Genomic DNA, 21,799 nt, shown 5'->3' on the forward strand with positions numbered 1-21,799 from the left:
TGACCATCCCTGGAGCCCCACCTAAACCTTAACATGCACTGTGAGGGACAGAGGAGTGGTTCCCCAAAAGAAAAGTGGGGTACTATTCCTTGAAAGAGAAATGAATGCTGACAAAACACCACTAGGGTCTACACCTGTTAATCTGTCCATTTGTTTCCCAGTCCCTCAAAGCATGTACTGTTTGTGGAGTAATCCTGCAAACAACCTCTCAGCTTATCAACACATTTGCAGGTGACTTCTAGAACTTGCTTTTTTTTTTTTTTAATTGAAGTGAGATTCACATAACATAAACTTAACCATTTTAAAAGTGAGCAAGGCAGTGGTACTTAGTACAGTCACAATGGGGTGCAACTACCACCTCTATCTCTTTCCAGAACATTTGCATCCCCTCAAAATAAAGCCCCGTGCCCATTAAACAGTTGCTCCTCAGTCCTTCTTCCTTGTTACTCCTTGTGACCACCCATCTGCATTCTGTGTCCGTGGATTTACCTATGTTGGATATTTCCTATAAATGGACTCATAAAATACATGGCCTTTGGTGTCTGGCTTCTTTCACTTAGCATCATGTTTTCAAGGTTCATCCACATTGTGGCAAGTATGGGTGCTTCATTCCTTTTTATGGGCTAAGTAATAGTCCATGGTGTGTATATACCAGTATTTGCTTGGTTCTTATTTTATTTTTTATGTTTAATTGTGATAAAATATACGTAACACAAAATTTATCACCTTAGCCATTATTATTTTTGGGGGGGGGCAGGGGAGAGAGAATCTTAAGCAGGCTCCTCACTCAGCATGGAGCCTGATGTAGGGCTTGATCTCATGACCATGAGATCATGACCTGAACTGAAATCAAGAGTTGGATGCTTAACCCACTGAGCCATCCAGGCACCCCTACCATCTTGACCATTTTTAAGCACAGCTCTGTGGCATTAAATACATTTGCTTTGTTGTGCAACTGGGGCCACCATCCATCTCCAGAACTTTTTCATCTGGCAAAACTGAAACTATACTGATTAAACAACTCCTCATTCCCTCCCTTGCCCCCTCCTCCATCCCTGGGCAGCACCATTCTACTTTTTGTCTTTAGGAATTTGACTACTTTCGATATTTCAGGTAAGTAGAATCATATGGTATTTGTCCTTTTGTGATGGACTTATTTCATTTAGCTTAACGTCCTCAAGGTTCATCCATGTTGTAGTGTGTGACAGAGTTTCTTTCTTTTTTTTTTTTTTTTTAAGATTTATTTATTTACTTGAGAGAGAGAGAGGAGAGGACACAGCAGGGAGGAGCTGAGGGAGAGGGAGAGAGAAACACAAGCAGACTCCGAGCTGAGTGTGGAGCCCGACGTAGGGCTTGATCTCATGACTGTGAGATCATGCTATCTGAACCAAAACCAAGAGTTTGGAGGCTTAACTGTACTACGCAGGCAGCCTTGGGGTTTCCTTCTTTTAAAAGGCTGAATAATATTCCTTGTGTGGACAGACAACATTTTGTTTATGCATTCATCCATCAGTGCACATTTGGGGTGCTTCTACCTCTTGGTTATGGTGAATAATACTGCTTTGAATATGATGTGCAAATATCTCTTCGAGATTCTGCTTTCAATTCTTTTGGATATATACTCAAAAGTCAGATTGCCGGATCGTGGTAAATCTATCTTAAATTTTTTGAGGAAAGAGAATTTGCTCATTTTTAAAATTAATTTTCTAATTTTTTTCCTCAAGATATTTTATGCAGAAGATGCCAGTGAGAACGTAAAGGGTGTTTTTTAAAATGCGTGGTGGGGGCGCCTGGCTGGCTCAGTCAGTAGAGCCTGTGACTCTTGATCTCAGGGTTGTAAGTTCGAGTCTCATATTGGGTGTAGAGAGTACTTAAAAATAAAATCTTTAAAAATAAAATAAAATGCTTTGAAATTCCCATTGCAGAAAAGCAAACATCTCAATATAAAAAAAAAGATTAGGGCGCCTGGGTGGCTCAGTTGGTTAAGCGACTGCCTTCGGCTCAGGTCATGATCCTGGAGTCCCAGGATCGAGTCCCGCATCGGGCTCCCTGCTCGGCGGGGAGTCTGCTTCTCCCTCTGACCCTCCTCCCTCTCATGCTCTCTGTTTCTCATTCTCTCTCTCTCAAATAAATAAATAAAATCTTTAAAAAAAAAAAAGATTAACGAAGGGAATCCTGGAGACCAAGATCCTGGTCAGCTTCCAGAACGGTGTCTTGGTCCAAGTTCCATGGCCAACAGCCAGTTTCTGGGTCCCCTGGAGTCACAATTCCAAATCAAGCATGGCCCCAACAACAGTTTCTAAACTGTGGCCACAGGACAGAGCTTTCTGTTTGTCTAGGCCTCTCTGGCGACACGCTTTCTCTAGTAGAAGCACGACGAGCAAAACTGGAACGAAGCCATTCCACCAAACAGCCACATCAGTGAATTTCCTCCCCTCGCTCAACAAACAAAAACAACCTGCGGTTTTTCAGACCCAAGGGCAGCACCTACAGGAGTTCCCTGTCTAGACACACACACAGACAAGTTACAATCCAGAAAGGCAAGTATGTAGTATGTATGTGTGTCAATAAACAGAACATTTCTTGTTCTCTGCTTTCTTTTTAAAAATTGCTTTCTCCACCTCCTTTAATCCATGAAGAGTGCTCTGGGTAATCAGTCCTTTGGGCATTGGCTGTATGCCAGGAGCCTCCCAACTCCCCCAGGCTGTGTCTTTAACCTGAATTTCTAGGGCACTTCTCAGTTTCTGGGTGAAAACGAGGCTTTCTGTAGTCATTTGCAGGAGCACCTGGCTCCCCAGCTCTGGCTGGCAGAAGCTCTCACCCAGGTGCCTGCCTCTCTGCCCAGACCTGCTCTGGACTCTGGAGACCACTCACCCCAGACCAGATGGTTCTCTTCTCAGCTGGATGTCGGCCTTTTCGACAAGGCCCTGAAATTTCTGAATTTCTTGTGCTTCACTTTCCCCAGCTATCAAATGAGAGGGAAAGTGAGAAACAGCCTCAACGTCTAATAATAAATGTACGATTAAATAATCCATGACACTGTGGTCTTGGACAGCCATTAAAAAAAAAAACAAAAAACACTTTTTGAAATGTATTTAACAACAGAAAATGTTCAAAATAAAAGATTAAGTGAGAGACAATGCAGAATTACGTATGTATTCTTATGTAGATCATATACTCTACATATATTGTCAAAAACATGAAAATGAAACTTTGTGGAGATCGAAACATTTGAAATAAATGACAGGGTAAACCTGGTTGATCACTAGGTTCCCTTTTCACTTAAAAATCAACCAGTCACAGAGGCCCTACCCAGTTTGGAACGTGGTATCTCAAACTTAAAATGTAAATGTTCTTTGACCCACTTTTAGGATTTTATCCTCAAGAGAAAACAATCAGCCAAATAAGTACCTTGAAGCTGTGTGCAAAAGGATAAGTATTGCAGAGATATTTCTAGAGCATAATAGTGAGAACACCTTACATGTTCCCCAAAGGGGGGGTTTGTGTTTATAAACAAGGGACAATCCATACAACAGAATCCTCTGCAACTATTAAAACACCTGGGTGGCTCAGTCAGTTAAGGGTCCGACTCTTGGTTTCTGCTCAGGTCATGATCTCAGGGTCCTGGGATCGAGCCCCACTATTGGGCTCTGTACTCAACACTCACTTCGGAGTCTGCTGGAGATTCTCTCCCTCTCTCTCTCCCTCTGCTCCTCCCCTTGCTCAAGCTTTCTCTCTCTTTAAAATAAATAAATAAAATCTTTAAAAAAATGTTGCTGTATTTATTTATAGACATGATTGGAGAAAGCAAACAGAGGCAAATTAAACAACAGTATGTATGTCATATTGAAATCATACTTTCATATATGCACATTCATATTTATATACATAGAAAGAAGTCTGGAAGGGGGTGCCTGGGTGGCTCAGTTGGTTAGGTGTCTGACTCCTGATTTTGGCTTGGGTGGTGATCTCAGGGTTGTAGGATTGAGGCCTGCGTCATCGGGCTCTGCACTGGGCATGGAGCCTACTTGAGATTGTCTCCCCTGCTCTCCCTCTCTTAAAAAAAAGAAAAGAAAGAAAAGCAAGAAGTCTGGAAGGAAATGCAGCAAGATGTCTGTTGCCTTGGGTGGTAGGATTACTATGGACTTCACTTAATTAATTTTGTTTGCTTGTTTATGAGTTTTATATAATGAACATGTAATAAAGTAATAGCTTCCTACTTGGACATGCCAGGCTGTACGTGAAGCACATCATATGAGTTTCATTTGATCCTCACAATGATCATTTCTGGGACGTTGGTAAACCCAGTTTAGAGAGGGAAAACTGAGGCTTAATGAGGATAAGTCATATGCTGTATGAGTTTCCTGTGGCTGCTATAACAAGTGACCACAGACTCAGTGGTTTACGACAACACAGATTTATTTATTTTATTATTTTTTAAAGATTTTATTTATTTGAGAGAGAGCATGGGCTGGGGGAGGGGCAGAGGGTGAGGGAGAAGCAGACTCCTGCTGAGCAGGGAGCCCAACTCTGGGTTTGATCCCAGGACCCCAGGACCATGACCTGAGCCAAAGGCAGATGCTTAACCGACTGAGCCACCCAGGTGCCCCTGAAACACAGATTTATTATCTTACAGTTCTAGACAGTAGAAGTCTGAAGTCTCACTGAGCTAAAATCAAGGTGTCAGCACAGCTATGTTCATTCTGGAGGCTCTAGGGGAGAATCTTTTTCCTTGCTTTCTCTAGCTTCTAGAGCCACCTGCACTCCTTGACTCATGGCTCCTTTCTCCATCTTCAAAGCCAGCAATGGCTGGTAGTCTTTCTCACATGGCATCACTCCAGTTTTGACAATCCTGCCTTCCTCCTCCCATTTAAGGACCTTTGAAATTATCTTGGACCCACCCAGATAATCCAGGATAATCTCCCAATTTTAAGGGCATCTGATTAGCAAACTTAATTCCATCTGCAACCATAATTCCCCTATGCCATGCAATATTCGCCGACTCGGGGGTTAGCATGTGGACAGCTTTGAGAGGCCATTCTGCCTCTCACTCAGAAGGTTTCATAGGTACTGGGTGAGGGATTTGGAATACGAACTCATTCTGTTTCCCATACCCATGCCCTTAGATTATGCTATGTGACTGATTATTTGTATATTGAAGAAAATTTTAAACTTTTTATAGGTTAAAAAAATAGGTTATTCCCTTTCCTGTCTCTTTAGCCTTATTCAGCCTTATTGCTATGCCATCCATCTGCCCCTACCTAAATGTCCCATTCCAGCAAAACCCGTCTGCCCACTGTTCCAACACCCCAAGCTCGCTTCCACTTCAGCTTGTCCTCATACTATTAAACTTGGGAGCGTCACTCTTGTCATCTGAGAAGTTGTGCAAGGAATTTATTAGGGGAAAGGGCTGTGCAAATAAGTGAGAGGGAGTGAAGAAAGACTGGGAGAGCCATCTGACCCACAGGGCAGGTGACAGGGAAGGAAGCATCTACCCAAAATGCAGTTTCAAAGGAAAGCAGGCAAGCCTGTCCTGACTACAGAGGGGCCCCAGTCTCCCTGCTCTGCCTTAGTATCTCTGCAGAGCTCAGTCATTCCCAGGGGTGGGGTGGGGGGGAGCCTGCCAGAGAAAGGTCTTGGCCTAAAAGCAGAGCACAGCAGGTGGGACCCTGGCCAAATTCTCTCCCAGCACTCAGAGCTAAGAGGCACATTCTCACAGTTGCCAAGTGGGGTCTTTGTGGTGACACCTTTCCTAGAGGAAGCTTTCTGGATGCCAGGTCATGACTGCCTCACCTCTATCCCCCCCAGCACTCCCAGCTAGAGTATGCCTAAGGGCTTTGCATCTAGCCTTTGTAGCCTGCCTGGTTTTGTCACACCTTCCCAAGCCTGTTTATTTATCTATGGAATGGGGTAACAGCAGTGCCTCCCACTGTGGGTTGGTATGAGGATGAAATGAGACATGAAGTTTCAAGGCACTCCTTGGGTCAGGGCCTGGCACGTGGCAGTGGTGATGGCCAATAAAAGGCAGCCATCCTCATTGGAGTACTCTTTGGCCTAGCATGTCCCTAATAAAATTTTCCTGAAACTATCTACCAAGTGTTTTAATATATGCATATAAAGATGTTCATTTTCCTATTTGTAAACAGGAAAAACCAACAAAAAAGCGTAAATGTCCAACATCAATAGGATTGTTGAATAAATTGTGGTGCATCTAGAACAGAAGCCATTAAAATAATGATTATTTTTAAAAAAATATTTTGTTGGGCGCCTGGGTGGCTCAGTTGGTTAAGCGACTGCCTTCAGCTCGGGTCGTGATCCTGGAGTCCCGGGATCGAGTCCCGCATCGGGCTCCCTGCTTGGCAGGGAGTCTGCTTCTCCCTCTGACCCTCCTCCCTCTCATGCTCTCTGTCTCTCATTCTCTCTCTCGCAAATAAATAAATGAAAATCTTTAAAAAAAAATATTTTGTTTATTTATTTGACAGAACAAGAGAGTACAAGCATAATGGTAGAGTTTAATGCAATTTTTAAAGTGAATAAACAGAACGAAATTGTTATCGATGTTTCTATCCAAGTAGTGGAATAGAGATGATTATTTACTTCAGGTTTTTTTCCTCTGAATTTTCTACAATGAACTTGTTTTACCCCTAAGAAAACAACAGGATTTTTTATTCCCTGGGCAGGGGCGGTTTTCAATGTCAATGACTGTCCTAAGGTCAAACAGGGCAAGGGCTATTAAATAGTACCCATTATATTTAGTAAAAAGAAAGCATTTGGTGGCCACCGTGAGAGCAGTTTTAGTAGGGGCAGAGCCCCTTGTCAGCAAAACAGGAATAATAATTATGGCTTAAAAATTTAATTAAAAAAAAATCACTTCCCCGGAATCTTGTTTGCACTAAGTGGGGCCAGAGGGATCAAATATATTTGTCTGCTGAGAAATATGCTCAAAAGTTCCACCGCATGTCCTCTCACGCACCAGTTACCAAAACAGTGAGCATGCGCGAAAATACAAGTAGGGCACGGCAATCAGGCTTGCTGTAAGAAACGGGGCTAAAGGCAAGGCCTTACCATTCCTGACTTAGAAAGTAAAGAATCACGCAAAATGGTAAAAAAAATAACTCAAAGCTAGCTTAACTGCATTTCTTGATACAATGATCTTGTAAACCGAGCCAAAATTCCCCGGAACACGCCTACCGCTGCAAAGAGCAAGCACCCTCGATGCAAAAGAAAGGCAAAACCTACTGCATTGACCTGGGAGCGCGAGACGCCCCACGCTACGGGCTTTGACCAATTAGAGGGCAGGGTGGGCCGGGCCTCGCCTGTGATTGGAGAATCGGGGCGAGGCGGGGCTGTGGCTCCGGCGCGTGCGCTTCCCCGGTCGCTGGTCCCGCCCCTCCTCCGGCCAGTTTGCGGACTGCTGGGAGTCGGAGCTGCGGGACTCATCTCAGGCTGCAGAGACTCTTCCCCCTTGTCTGCGCAGCTCGGCTCCGCAATGCCGGTGGACCTCGGCAAGTGGTCCGGGCCTTTGAGCCTGCAGGAAGTGGACGAGCGGCCGCAGCATGCGCTGCAGGTCAAATACACCGGGACAGAGGTCGACGAGCTGGGCAAAGTGCTGACGCCCACCCAGGTACCCGAGAGCGTTGGGGGCGCACCTGTTCGAGGCGTGGAGGCGGGCGGGCGGGACCCGACGGAGATGGGGAGGGTGTTCCGGCCTCTGTGCGCCGGGTGCTCGGAGGGAAAGGGGTCGCGGTGCCCACGCCGCAGGCCTGCGGACACCTGCGGGCACCGGGAACCCGGCACGTGCAGGAGAAAGTGATCTAGTTTCCAGGGACTTCAAGGCGTAGACCGGGGCCTAGGCCTGGAAACAGCCTGGGCCGCGGGCACGGGGGCGGGGGCGGGAGGGGGCGGTGCCGAGAAGTAGTGGGCCGTGGCCACCCCTTCGGCCCCAGACCTCCCCTCGGGTCTCAGGATTTGGGGCCTCAGTTTGGGGAGCAAAAGCCCCACCCGAGGGCATGTGACGCATTATGTAACCGGTGACCAGCATCGCCCAGCGATTCCTCCTTTTGTCTTAGCGGGCAAGAGCATGAAGCCACCCAAAGGTAAGCGCGTTCTGCAGCTGGAAGGCTCGAGGGCAACGGCCTCGTTCTGTCGTTTGGCCTGCGAGCAGATCAGGGCCTGGGCACCGGAAGTGCGGGAACTAGAGTGCGCGACACTTGCCTGTTGTTGGGCGTAAAGCTCCGGGGGAATGGTGTGAATACGTTGCTCTGACGGTTTATTGTTGTGGATGTTTAAATATAAAGCGCCCCTATGGCAGCCTCCGTTTTCCCAGACTCACTGTCCAGTCTGGCCATTTTCTATGCACTTTTTGACAGAGAGATAGAGCCAGAGAGCACAAGTGGAGAGAATGGCAGAGGGAGAGGGAGAAGCAGGCTCCCCACTTGAGCAGGGAGCCCGATGCGGGGCTCGATCCCAGGACCCTGGCATCATGACCTGAGCCGAAGGCAGACGCTTAACCATCTGAGCCACCCAGGCGCCCCTGTGCACTTTTTAAAGTATCCAGTTAATTCAGATTTCCCTTTAGCAGGGCCCAGCTAAGCTGCTGGTCACCAAATCTAGAGACTGTCATTCCAGACCATATGAGGTTGTGGTTGAGAGCACTCGGTCAGCTCCAGGGTTGAAATCCTGACCCCACCTCTTTCTGTTAATAACATGCTAGGACAGGAGTCCTGTAGTGTTGTTGGGACTAAAATAAATAATGTATATTAAACTTAAGCGCCTGGCTCTTAGTGGAGTCAATACACTTTAGCTTTTATTAATAATCTACTGTGTTTTGGGCGCCTGGGTGGCTCAGTTGGTTAAGCGACTGCCTTCGGCTCAGGTCATGATCCTGGAGTCCCTGGATCGAGTCCCGCATCGGGCTCCCTGCTCCGCGGGGAGCCTGCTTCTCCCTCTGACCCTCCCCCCTCTCATGTGCTCTCTGTCTCTCTCATTCTCTCTGTCTCAAATAAAAAAATAAAATCTTAAAAAATAAATAAATAAATAAATAAAAAATAATCTACTGTGTTTTACCTTTGAGGAACCTGGAATCAAAGAGTGTTGGCTTCTTCAGCATTTCTGACTTTTTAACTACAAAGTGGTTGCTTCCTACAGGTTAAGAACCGGCCCACCAGCATTGGGTGGGATGGCCTTGATCCAGGTAAACTCTACACCTTGGTCCTGACAGATCCAGATGCTCCCAGCAGGAAGGACCCCAAATACAGGCAAGTTGAGGCAAGATTAGGAACACTAGGTCATCCAGAAAGGACCTGGTGCTTCTGGCACTGTGTAAGCCTCTTGCTGTGGACATGTTGTGCCAGGAGAAGGAGACCCAGTTTGGGATGTTCACACGCATGCTTAAGCCAGAGTGTGCATTTCCTACCCCTTCAGTCCCTACCCCTTCAGTCCCTAGGGCAGGAGTCTAGAAACGATAACGGAGAGCCACATCTGACTGACACCTCTTTTTGTATGACCCTATGAGCTAAGAATGGTTTTTACATTTTTAAATGACTGAAATTGAAATCATCATACTTTGTAACATGGGAAAATTACATGACATTCAAATTAACTTCATAAATGAAGTTTTGTTGGGACACAGCCATGAGAACTTACTTAGGTCTTGTCTCTGGCTGCTTTCACACTGTAGCCACAGAGTTGAATAGTGACAGAGACCGTGTGAACTGCAAAGCCCAAAACGTTTACTGCTTGGCCCTCTACCAAAAAGTTTGCAGGTACTGCCGAGAGGATGTCAGAGGGTGGGAGGGAGGTACCGGGCCCTCTCTTCTGCAGACAGGTGAGGTTTGTGCTGGCCAAGAAAGCAGGACTGTCTGTCTCCTTCATCGCTGCAGCCTGGTCCAGAGCATGTGCTTCATGCACATTTGCTGGCTGTGCAGTGAGTGTGTACCTACTTCCTGTGGTGCTGACCGTTCTGTGTTCCTCGTCTTAGGGAGTGGCACCATTTTCTGGTGGTCAACATGAAGGGCAACAACATCAGCAGTGGCACAGTCCTCTCCGATTATGTTGGCTCTGGGCCTCCCAAAGGCACAGGTCAGTAAAGGCTGCTTTGTTGGGGACAGTGGGTGCACACTAGGATTGGCCCAGAGGGCTGCAAATTTTAGTCTGGATTCTCCGAGATCCCTTAGCCTAGTGGAGCTTCCTGGCAGCGCAGTTCACCTCCAAGGCAGTTGCCTGCCAGAGACCTTGAGACCTGCAGTGGCGTCAGGTGGCTGGAACCTTGGGTTCCGGTCAGGAGGACCCTCTGTTAGCTTTGCCTCTCTGCCACTAGGCCTTTATCTGCGGGGCAGTTGGTGAGAGGGTTCTAAGGAAGCAGTGTTGCAGAAAGCTTGGAACAGCTTCCGGGGGTGGGGGTTGAACACAGTTAACCCATCTCAGTTCTACATTCAGCCTTTGCCCTGTGGGATCTTTGAGTTTCCAGTTCCCATGAAAGAGCTCAGAAATGATCATGGTATCCTAATTAATTATAAAAAATTGGCTTCTTTATCTCTTTATGGCTCCTTTCTGTCGAAAATCTAGGGTGGTATCATCTTGAAGAGATTTGGAAGGCTTTAAGAAGTATACTGAAGATACCTATGTTGCATTGTGTTGTGTATCACATGCTCTGCATACAAAGAGGGAGAGCATACTGTATTGAAACTCTCCAAGTGGGATGAAGCTAATAGTGGGAGACGTACTGTTAATGCTTGCTGTGCATCACAGGATGCTTTCGTTTGTGGGAACAAAGAAGTAGGGGTGGGTGGATACATTGTCGGGCCCTGTTAGTTCTGAGGAGGTACAGGAAGGTCCCTGACGAGAACAGTTGGCCATAGACTCATGCTTTATCTGTAGACCCCAAAGCTTCAGATGGCCTCAGGCCCTCTCGTGAGTTCATAAGAGGAAGGTAAAGGTACATCTTTCCCAGGGATCTGTTAAGTTCTCTAGGTCAGTTATACAATTAGGCAGTTTAATTATGGGAAGTACACACATGAGACTAAAGCAATTCTCTCAAGTAGGAGTTATGTTCTCATTAACAAAAAAAGTCTCAGTGACTGACTTTTTTTTTTCCCCCTTTTGCTTTTTAAAAAATACTCTTTTAGTATAATTTGCATATAATAAAATGCCTAAATCATAGTTGTTTTCGTCCATGGATATACCTGACAGATGAAGGTGACCACGTAAGCACCTTTGAAAACAAGATGTTTTTCAGTATCTTCGCTACTTACTTGGTTAGAGTGAGTTTTACCAGGCACTAGTAGGGTAGGTTCTGGGGCGAAAACGGTCAACGAGACCAACACCATTGCTTTATGGCGTTCTGTTTCTAGTGAGGAGACTAAACTGAAAAGGCAGACTTTCAGAGAAGTGTTATTGTCACACAAGTGAAAGGGGTGTTCAGATGCAGATGGTGGAAAATGACTAGCAGTCAGGTCCCAGGGGAGATGGGCTGGAAGCCCGGAGCAGGATGAGTGAGGGGCAGAGGTGATAGGAGGGGTGGGCAAGGGCCTTAGAGGCCGTAAAGCTGGGTGTGGACTTCACACCAGTTGCAGTGGGAAGCCATTGGGAGATTGTCAGCAGGCGAGTGATCTGACTCCTTCCACCTCTGCAGGTCCTCAGTGCCCCTCTTGTAAATGGGGTGGCTGGGTCCCTCCAAGTTGGCACTATCCTGTGAACATGGGGGCGTCTCCAGCCCTGTTGCCTAGCTGTGTGTACATCTTACGTCCTGCTTCTCCCTCCAGGCCTTCACCGCTATGTCTGGCTGGTTTACGAGCAGAATGGGCCACTGAAGTGTGACGAGCCCATCCTCAGCAACCGATCTGGAGACCACCGTGGCAAATTCAAAGTGGCATCTTTCCGCAAAAAGTACGAGCTTGGGCCCCCGGTGGCCGGCACGTGTTACCAGGCAGAATGGGATGACTATGTTCCCAAACTCTATGAGCAGCTGTCTGGGAAGTAGGGGAATGCTAGGAGACAGAAACTGTCCCGGAAGTCTCTCCCAGTGTTCTCAAGTTCAGTGATGCATGTAGATTTCTCCGCTTCCCCATTCCCATTCTCACAGGTGAGGCCTGAGCAATCAGATAGTGGTTTAGAGTGACTTTTCCTTCTGCCTATCCTTTATAATTCTAGAGGGTCACACCCCCGTTTATGTTTTGATCCAATTTGAACTCCATTTTGGGGGATGTTTTGGTACTGTGTTGGGGTCATCAAATTGTTAATATAAGAATAGCAACCCAGAATTTAAAGAAATAAAAATTCAGGTAAAAAGACCAGGTCTATAGTAATAGAGCAGAGCGTCAAAGAATCTTTAAGGGAGATTAAAAAAAAAAAAAAAGATTGCCTCTGCCTTTGTGAGCCTGAGTCTGGAACTGTGCATGAGGGCACTTCTGGGTCATGTTTTCATGACCCTGTCTCTCACCAAGAGAGCCAGAGGTTGGCGTGTCCGTTAACCCCCAACATGGTACATTTCGGACTGTTTACTAGGGGTCAGTGTCCTACTCTGGCTCCTTTGAAGAGCAGTACTGGAAAAAGCAATAGGGAGAGTGGCTTTGCAGTTAAGACACGGCCATCTAGATGAGCTGCAGGGCTGGGTGAGGGGTAGTCAGAAATCCCTAAGTCTGTGCCAGTTGAACTGGTCACTCTTCGTCTGTAGAAAAGCCGATCTGGAGTTGCGGAACGTTGTGTTAATTCTGCTGTTTGCTTATAGTTGAATTAAAATAAAAACATTGTGTGGCTGAACCAGGTCTCCAGATATTTTGCCGTTTTGGGGGTAGGGGGCTTCATAAATGTGGGGAGTCAAGGGACTACCTTGAAGGGTGAGTAGCCCCTTTCCCTGACCAGCAGTGACGACTGGGACTTGATTCAGGGACCATTCAGAGGATCCACGCTTGGACACGTGTGCCATCAAACTACAGCAGGAGTGACCGTTCCAACTTGAAGGTTTGAAAAAAAAAATGAAAAAATTTTAGGCCAACTCCTTTTGGCCCAAAAAGTACCTTTGCTTTTCACAAGTGGTCCTTTTTCACCTGAGAGTGAAACCAGTGGGAAACCTTCCCCCTTGGTGTTGTTAACAGTGACTTAGAACTAGGCTATACCTTTCACTGTTCTGACTTGTGATCCATATAGAATCTGCACCCAAAAGGCAGAAGGGTGGGTGGGGGAGATTAGAGTTGATCCTTGAACAGCGTGGGGATTAGGGGCACCGACCGCCCTGTGCAGTCGAATATCTGTGTATAACTTTTCATTCCCCCAAAACTTAACTGCAGAGAGCCTACTGTTGACTGGAAGCCTTACTGATAACAAATAACACATTTTGTGTGTTATATGTATCATACGCTATATTCTTACAATGAAGTAAGCTAAGCTAGAGAAAAGAAAACGTCATTAAGGAAATTATAAGGAAGAGAAAATACATTTACAGTCCTGTACTGAGAAAAGTCCCCACGTAAGTGGACCCAGGCAGTGGAAAGCCCTGTTGCTCAAGGGTCAACTGTACTTTCACACCCTTTGATGTACCAAAAAGAAAGGAAAGGAAGTATTTGAAGGTTTCCATCACTGACCTGGTTTGTGCCGGGTGCTAATTAAGCAAGGCTGGCTCTTTCCCCCACCTTTCACTGCAGTTCCTTCTCCAGAGACACTGTTGGAAATGTTGTTATGTGCAATCTCTATGGGGGAATGGTAGAGAGTAATTATTTTCTAACTTCAGGGTTTTAAAATTCAGTTTTTAAATAATTTGTAAAACAAAAGTTATATAAAGAAAACAACTACCCCACCAACTTTTTTATTTTGTTCTTAACAAATTTTTTTTTAAGTAGGCTCCACGCCCAGCATGGGGCTTGAACTCACAACCCTGAGATCAAGAATCGCCTGTTCTACCTACTGAGCCAGCCAGGTGCCCCCTACCCTGTTGACTTTATTGGTTTTTTTTTTAAGGTTTTATTTATTTGTCAGAGAGGGAGGGAGAGCACAAGCAGGGGGAGCTGCAGACAGAGGGAGAAGCAGGCTCGCCACCGAGCAAGGAGCCCGATGCGGGGCTTGATCCCAGGACCCTGGGATCATGACCTGAGCTGAAGGCAGACGCTTAACCAACTGAGCCACCCAGGAGTCCCCTACCCTGTTTTCTTTAAATGCGAGAAGCAACACATGCCCGTGGTTAGGCAAGGCACACAGCACAGGAAGAAGTGCCTTCCACCTTCACCTTCCTGGTTCTTCAGCAGCAGTTTGAAAGAAGACACAAATATGAATATCCACATCAGCATACAGCTGACATATATCTACATATTTTCTCTTTAAAAATTACAGTCTTCCTATACGCTCTAGCATACGTTGTGGTGCAGTTTTCCCCCAAGTAATGTGCCCTTCTGCAGTGTATCTTTAGTTAACAGGGCCCCTACAATTCACGTCGTCATTTTGAACAAATATTTTGTTCTGTAATTTTCTGGATGTTCCATAATTAACCAGTCTAGTCCCCTACTGTGATTAGATTACTTCTGGTTGTTTGCTATTATAAACGGTGCTTCCGCAAACGTCTTTCTATATGTGTACGTGCTTTTGCAAGTAATTTACTGGGGTAAATTTCTAGCATTGAAATAATCAGGTCAAAGGGTATATACGTTTTCAATCCTGATAACTGACAAACCAGCCTCCCAAAAGATCACATGGTTATATTCAAGTCCATGGTATATGAAAGTATCTTTTTTTTTTTTTTTAAAGATTTTATTTATTTATTCATGAGAGACAGAGAGAGAGAGAGGCAGAGGGAGAAGCAGGCTCCCAAGGAGCAGGGAGCCCGAAGCGGGACTCGATCCCAGGACCCTGAGATCATGACCTGAGCCGAAAGCAGACGCTTAACCATCTGAGCCACCCAGGCGCCCTATATGAAAGTATCTTTCTCCCCATACCCTTGAGCCGTTTTCTCAAACTTCAAACATTTTGACAATTTGATATTTATGTGTATTTAAAATCATTGACTCTTTTTTTTTTTTCCTCTCTAAACTCCTGTTTTCTTTGAGACTTACCTGCTGACCACAGTACTCTGTCAGTCATAGAGACTGAAAAAATCAATGAGGAATTATGGTGGTATGTTAGTTTTCTTGTCTAAAATAGGCATAGACTCAAAAATGGTTCAGAAAAAAGGTCAACCCAACCAAAAAAGGTGAAGTGTATATGCAAGAAGTTAACACGAAAAGAATACATAGGAAAAGATATATTAGGAGGCATAGAAGCAAGGGGATAGCCTTTCTCACCTATTAAACTTGAGAGGTGAGGGGAACTTGCCCCAGGGCACCTAGTTGTGAAGTGGGTGATCCAGATTCTGAAGCATGGTGGCCCCTGGCCTATATCTCCTCCTGGGTCAGGGAGCAAAGGACTTCTGCTCTTAAATTGGTGCTAAGTCAAACAGCCTCAGCATCCACTTAAAACCCATCAGCTGTTTAAGTTGCTCTGGGATGTAGACCAGATCCTTAAGTGGCCTATGAGGCTCTATATGATGTGACCCCCGTCTGCCTCTAGCTTCCTGTGGTTGTCTTCTCATTAAGCTCCAAACTTGCCAGCTGCCTCTCAGTTCCTTGACAAGCCAGACTAGTCCTTTACAGATATTGCCTGGAATCTCCCTCTTCCACTTTCTTTGACCCTTTATCCCTTAACTGACCTTCAGGGAATTCTGACTAGGCTGGATTCTCCTGTACCACTCCATTGTAACATTACCATTGTAATTTTTTTTTTTTTAAAGGTTTTATTTATTTATCTCAGAGAGAATGGGAGACAGAGAACATGAGAGGGGGAGGATCAGAGGGAGAAGCAGACTCCCCGCCGAGCAGGGAGCCCGATGTGGGACTTGATCCCAGGACTGCAGGATCATGACCTGAGCTGAAGGCGGTTGCCCAACCAACTGAGCCACCCAGGCGCCCCACCATTGTAATTTTAAAATCTGTCAACTCGGGTCATTTTTTTTGTTTAATGTTTATCTCCTCCATTAGTCTTGAAGGCAAGGACAACCAGTGTCCTGCTCAATATCTCCACATTGGACATAAGAAATCTAATGACCATCAGCTGAATGAATCATTGTAAAGAGGTTCTTAAGTTTAGGGAGTATGGACTTCTTTATATCCATATACCATACCATAAAAGTTCTTTCTCCCGTTCCCCAAATGTATACTTCTACAAAAATTCACATACGCTTGAGTTTTTATAGAGCTCTCTAAAGCCCCTTCATCAACTCCCTAATTCTGATGACCATGAACATCAGAAAGCTAATCTTAGTCTGGTGTCCCCTCCACTCAGGAATCTGTATCTTTCAGATTATTATTTTTATTTATTTTTTAAAAGATTTGTATTTATTTATTTGACAGAGAGATAGCGAGAGCAGGAACACAAGCAGGGGGAGTGGGAGAGGGAGAAGCAGGCTCTCCGCGGAGCAGGGAGCCCGATGCGGGGCTTGATCCCAGGACCCTGGAATCATGACCTGAGCTGAAGGCAGACGCTTAGTGACTGAGCCACCCAGGCACCCCCAGATTATTATTTTTAAAAGGTTTTATTTTAGAGACTGGGGCTGTTTGAGGGTGGAGGGTGGAGGGAGAGGGAAAGAATCTCAAGCAGACTTTATGCTGAGCTCAGAGCTCCATGCGGGGCTCAGTCTCATGACCCTGAGATCATGACCTGACCTGAAAACAAGAGTTGGGACTGAGCCATCCAGGCACCCCTGTAATTGATTTTTTTTAAACATTTAAAATTATATCTTCTTGATATTCCTTTACTCATTATGAATGTCTTTTTATCTTTGATAATGCTCTTAGTCTTGAAGTCAATTTTAGTTGATAGACCTCTTATGCCTATTTGCATGGCACTTTTTCCCCCATTCATTTACTTTGGAATTACCTAAATTTATATTTAGTTTGTCTCTTATAGGCAGCAAATAGTCCTTTTTTAAAATTCACTCTGTCTGTAATATTTAATTAATGTAATTATCTATGGTGGGATTTAGGTCTACCACTTTATGTTTTCTGTTTGCTCTTCTTTTTATTTATATGTTTTCCCTTTCCTACCTTCTTTTGGATTATTTGAATATCCAATTTATCTATTGGATTTTTGGCTATTACATCTCTTTGGGTTTTCTTTTTGTTTTTGTTAGTTACTCTAGGAGTTACAATATACATAACTAATTTTTCATAGTCTGCTTAGAAGAATTGTAAATTCATCATGTAAAATGTAGAAGCATGGTAACCATATGCGTCTTTTAACCCCCAACCTTTGTTATAGTTGTCATATGGGTTGCATTTAGATACATCAAAACCCTCCCCAAACAATGTTAATAATTTTTGTTTTCAGTGAAAAATATATTTCAATATATTTTAAAGAATATAGGAGAGGAAAAAGTTTTTTATATTTATCTAGATATTTACCATTTGTTGCTCTTCCTTCATTCCCAGAGATTCAGTTTCCTTCTGGTATCATTTCCCTTCAATATGAGGAACTTCCTTTAGCATTTCTTGTAGAATAGTTCTCTGACAATAACTTCTCTTAATTTTTCTTCATCTGAGGATGATTTTATTTCACCTCATTCCTCTGTGTACGTGGATTTTCCATAATCCACCTGCTTTTGTTTTTTCAGTGTCCTCAGATAGTCGCTTTTGCATTTGGTCTAGTTTTTAGTTGTCATCAGTGGGAAAGACTTACATGCTGCTATGCCAAACTAGAATAAAAATGTATTTTTTATGTCATCATTTCTATGGCAAAATACATTACTAAATTACAATCAGAGAATCAGAGAGGGATATGGAGTTCTTCCATGGGCATGTTTCCAGATGCCCCAGAATATGCTTTTTCAACAGATACATAATAATTACAGATGGTGGTAAATTCAAGAAATAAATTCTTTTACTCAATTAGAGATCACTGGTAAGTGTTCTCTGATATTTCCTATGACTGTAATTGTTTCAGTTCCTTCAAACTCCTGGTAGTACCCACCACTTGCATTGTCATGGCTTGTCTACTGTTGATTAACTTAGTCCCCTGATTTACTTGTTTCAGTGGAGATTTAAACCATGAGCTTCAGCAGAGTAGTGACCCAATCCATCCTATTTACTGCTACAACCCCCTAGCACACAGTAGATGCTCAGTAAATATTTCTTGAATGAATAAAGCAAAAGTATGCTGATCTTGGCACTTTGGATACCTCCTTACTCTTCCCTCTTTCCTTATAGCACTTATGACCATGTGAGATCATTTATAATGTGAGATTGTTTATAATTATTGTGTGATCATTTTCCTCTTTAAGATATATGGATGCATCTTAAGCATCTGGCATTGCACCGGACTTATAAGGTACTCACTGAGTGAATATTTACAAATCAAACATAAGCAGCCCTTACCAATACATATGACAAACCTGCAATAGTTCTTTCCTTTTTAAACTCAGGGGAGATTAGTATGTGCTGGAAGAATACAGGATGCAGGGTGTCGGCGGCTGCTTAGTACCTCTTTTGTAGCTGTTCTTTTGTTGCCATTCTTGTTCCAGTCTATTCTACTTCCTCATGCAGGTACTAAGAGTTGAAAGACTCAGTCTGTACCAGGTGTTAGGAGCAAGGACTCACATTCCTCCTTTCTAGTCACTCTACCTTGGGGCACATCACTGACAAACTAGTAGAGGGGGAAATTTTTTCTAAAGATCAGCACTTACAACCTCACAGAAATAAAGCCTTTTCACAAGCTAGCTAGATGTTTTCCACTACAGAGAGAAATGAAACAAATTATAGGAAGTTTTTCTGCCTTACTGATGATTCAATGTCCTTCTGAGTGGCCGTGTGACCTATGCTTAGGAGTGTGGGTTCTGAAATCAGACAGGTCTTGATTCAGACTCCACTGCCACCACTTACCCTGGTCTGAGCTTATTTCCTCATCTGTAAAATGCTTCATGTAGTGTTCCATCAGATGGTAAGCAGAAGCATGCAATACAGGTGATATGTTTTTCGTGGACAATTGTGAGTACTCTTTCCAGCCCGTTCCAGTGTTATTTTCTGAGGTACCTGATATAGAAACTTCAGTGAACTAAGCTGCTTAGGAAACTTGATAATTAAGGGCGCCTGGGTGGCCCAGTCAGTTAAGTGTCTGCCTTTGGCTCAGGTCATGATCCCGGAGTCCTGGGATCAAACCCTGCGTCGGGCTCCCTGCTCAGCGGAGAGCCTGCTTCTCCCTCTGCCTCTCACCCCCTCGTGCTTGCATGCTCTCTCAAAAATATAAATAAGATCTTAAAGAAAAAAAGGAAACTTGATAATTATTTTGTTAATTATTCTGTTGATTATTATTTTATAATATTTGAGTATATCTTTCTGCTTTAGTCTATCACAGTGAACAAGACTGGTCCTATTCGTCTATGATGACTGAACATTCTGTAAGATAGAGGAATGATTTTCAGGTCATCATGCTAAAGATAAATTTTCAATGTCCAAGACTTAGAACCCTCAAAATAGGAGATCTTACTGAAATTGTCTTGACCCCAAAAACCTATCTTAGAAGTTATATATTTTACTACCTCATTGTTATGCACATAAAATTATTCTAATAAAAGCAGAATATGGGGGGATCTACCGTTACAGTGGGACCATTTCAAATACTTGGCCATAATCTCTCTGTAATAGCTTGCTTTTCCGTGAGGGTGTGTAACTTCCCAGCAGTGCATGTGCCTATGTCTGACTGGCACGTTGGGGTGTGTGTGTGTGTGTGTGTGTGTGTGCGCGCACGCATGCACATGTGCCATTTTCTAAAGGGCAAACAGGTGCAGTTCACCACTTCAAACAGTGGGACATTATCTTCAGCCCTGTAGAAGAACTTGGAAGACACAGCTTTACCTGAAAATCTCGGATGGCTCTTCTTGGAATACCCAGGGCTGGGAGGACGGTCTCTGGAGGGCAGGTCTCCCTCTGAATTATGAGCTGGTGAACCTAGAAGGGAAACTTCCTGCTACAATAACACAGCAAGGCAATGTGATGAACACTTTTATTTACAAATATAATTAAAAGCTCTGACAGTTATCATGCTCTTCCTTGGAACCTGAAAAATGTTTTGTTTTGTTTTTTTAAAGTGCATGCAAAAGAAGTAAAGCCTTTTTTTTTTCATCATTTTTTATTGTAAGAAAATACACAGTTTGAAAGTGTGAATAATGCAATATTTATGACCAAGATATGGGACTCAGGGAGGGGAAGGGAAATAAAGAAAAAGATCAAGATGATCTGATTGAGAGACAGTGTTGAACTCCAAATACTGAATTGGAAAAGGAGGGAGGTGGGGAGGAATAGGAGGAAGTAAAAAAATTTGATCAGAGAAACAGTTAAAATACAATATGAAAATAAGTAATACCTCTCCTTAAATTCCTTCTATACACAAAATACACGATTTGCCAAAGCCCAATTTGTGCTACTGGGATTCTGTGAGCTCCTTAAGTGTATTCACATCCTCTGCAACAGCAGAAAATGATTATGATACAATCAGAATATGCTGAAGACAAGTTAAACTCTTGCCAGCAGGTTCTTAAAAATCACAAGATCTCTTCACCCCACCCACCCCCCATCCCCAAAAAAGTAATAATATGTCACCACTGATATGTACATCACAATTAGTTTCTGTAAAATGTATCAAATTTTCAATCTTTAATAAAACTTTGTTTTTTTTTAATTCCTGATGAATAAATACCAAAAAAATAAAATAAAATAAAATAATGCAGCAGCTAGTTAAGGTGTAAGGCTGCGGATATTGTGTCTCTCTCCCCCTTGGCATTTATTATTATTATTTTTTTTGCTTTACTTTCACAGATTGGTGGTAATGAGTGATTGCTTAAAGCAATATACATCCACTTTTGTTGTTGTTGTTGTTGGTTTATTGTTTTGTTAAAACTGTCTCCAAAGTTTTCACTGAAACATTTTGAATCACATCAATACTGTGACGTGTACTATGAATAGAAGAGATGGCCAGGTTTTGGCCAGCACTGAAAGTTGACACGGGGGGAGGAAGGGGCCCCTGATGGAGTAAGAATAAACAGGCACTAGTCCGACACGATGTCAGTAAGAGTAAGAGAGAGAGAGAGTGAGAGCAACGCCCGTTAAAATGGGGAATGTGGTTTTGCAGGGTCTGAATTTTTTTCTGTTTTCTTTTTTTTTGTAAATGGCAAAAAAATTTAATCTCATCTATAGTCCTCCTTAGGAAAATCTAATGTAACCAAATTCCCAAATCCCATTCTGAGGCTCTCCATGTCAAAAGTTTCAATCTCTCGCTCTTGCCTTTCCAATAGGTACTTTATTCTCTCGCTGCGTTCCTTCTGAAGGGCAGCCAGCTCTTCTTCAATCTGAAATAAGCACAATGAACAGTTCTTAATGGAAAAGATCTCCCTGCAGGCACCCACAAACACACACGGTCACGTACATGCACACATATGACACACAAACCCATAGGAACTCAGAGTAAACTAGACTGGGAAGGTCTGGGAGAACCCTGGGATAAATGTCTTGTATGTCATCCATTATATTTAAAATTTGCTCACAAGAATAAAAATGTTTGGGGCCCACCTAGGGCTGGCACTACCATTCTAGCAAACCAAGCAGCTGGGCTGATCTAGGTCAGTGTCCTGTCTCAGCAGGAGATGGCTCAGGGGAAGCTAAAAGACACTCAAGCACAATTAGATTGTGCTGCTTTCCCATAGAGAGGCAAATGCCTCCTGGGTCATTAGCCATTTAGTTCTAGAACAGGAGCTGTGAAAATAATCTCTTACATTGGTCTCAGGGAAGTACCA

The 21,799-nt window shown here is 43.9% G+C and overlaps 2 protein-coding genes across 5 annotated transcripts in view; one reads left to right on the top strand and one right to left on the bottom strand.

Annotated features, from left to right (window-relative positions):
* Positions 1-7,362: 7,362 nt before the first annotated feature.
* Positions 7,363-12,759, top strand: PEBP1 (phosphatidylethanolamine binding protein 1). The gene is made up of 4 exons (XM_054510500.1): positions 7,363-7,624; positions 9,148-9,261; positions 9,984-10,080; positions 11,763-12,759. Exons 1-4 carry the CDS (start codon positions 7,490-7,492, stop codon positions 11,978-11,980), a joined length of 564 nt encoding a protein of 187 aa, XP_054366475.1. The 5' UTR covers positions 7,363-7,489; the 3' UTR covers positions 11,981-12,759.
* The window catches only part of TAOK3 (TAO kinase 3), a 192,069-nt gene continuing 182,483 nt past the window's right edge, over positions 12,214-21,799 (bottom strand). Inside the window, exons 21-22 of one of the 4 annotated variants that reach the window (XR_008507082.2) lie at positions 19,866-21,355; positions 12,214-17,710 (exon numbers count right to left, since the gene is read on the bottom strand). Coding sequence is in view for 1 of the 4 variants with exons in the window: in XM_045887540.3 (XP_045743496.1) it covers positions 21,194-21,355 (162 nt within the window). In the remaining 3 variants the exon portion in view is untranslated. Of the gene's footprint in view, positions 21,356-21,799 lie in introns of all 4 variants that reach the window. The other 3 variants (XR_010407425.1, XR_010407424.1, XM_045887540.3) reach the window with 3 other exon arrangements.

Source organism: Mirounga angustirostris, unplaced genomic scaffold, assembly GCF_029215605.1.
Source record: "Mirounga angustirostris isolate CCGP_5_RB_7025 unplaced genomic scaffold, mMirAng1.0.hap1 SCAF_14, whole genome shotgun sequence".
NCBI classification, from domain to species: domain Eukaryota; kingdom Metazoa; phylum Chordata; class Mammalia; order Carnivora; family Phocidae; genus Mirounga; species Mirounga angustirostris.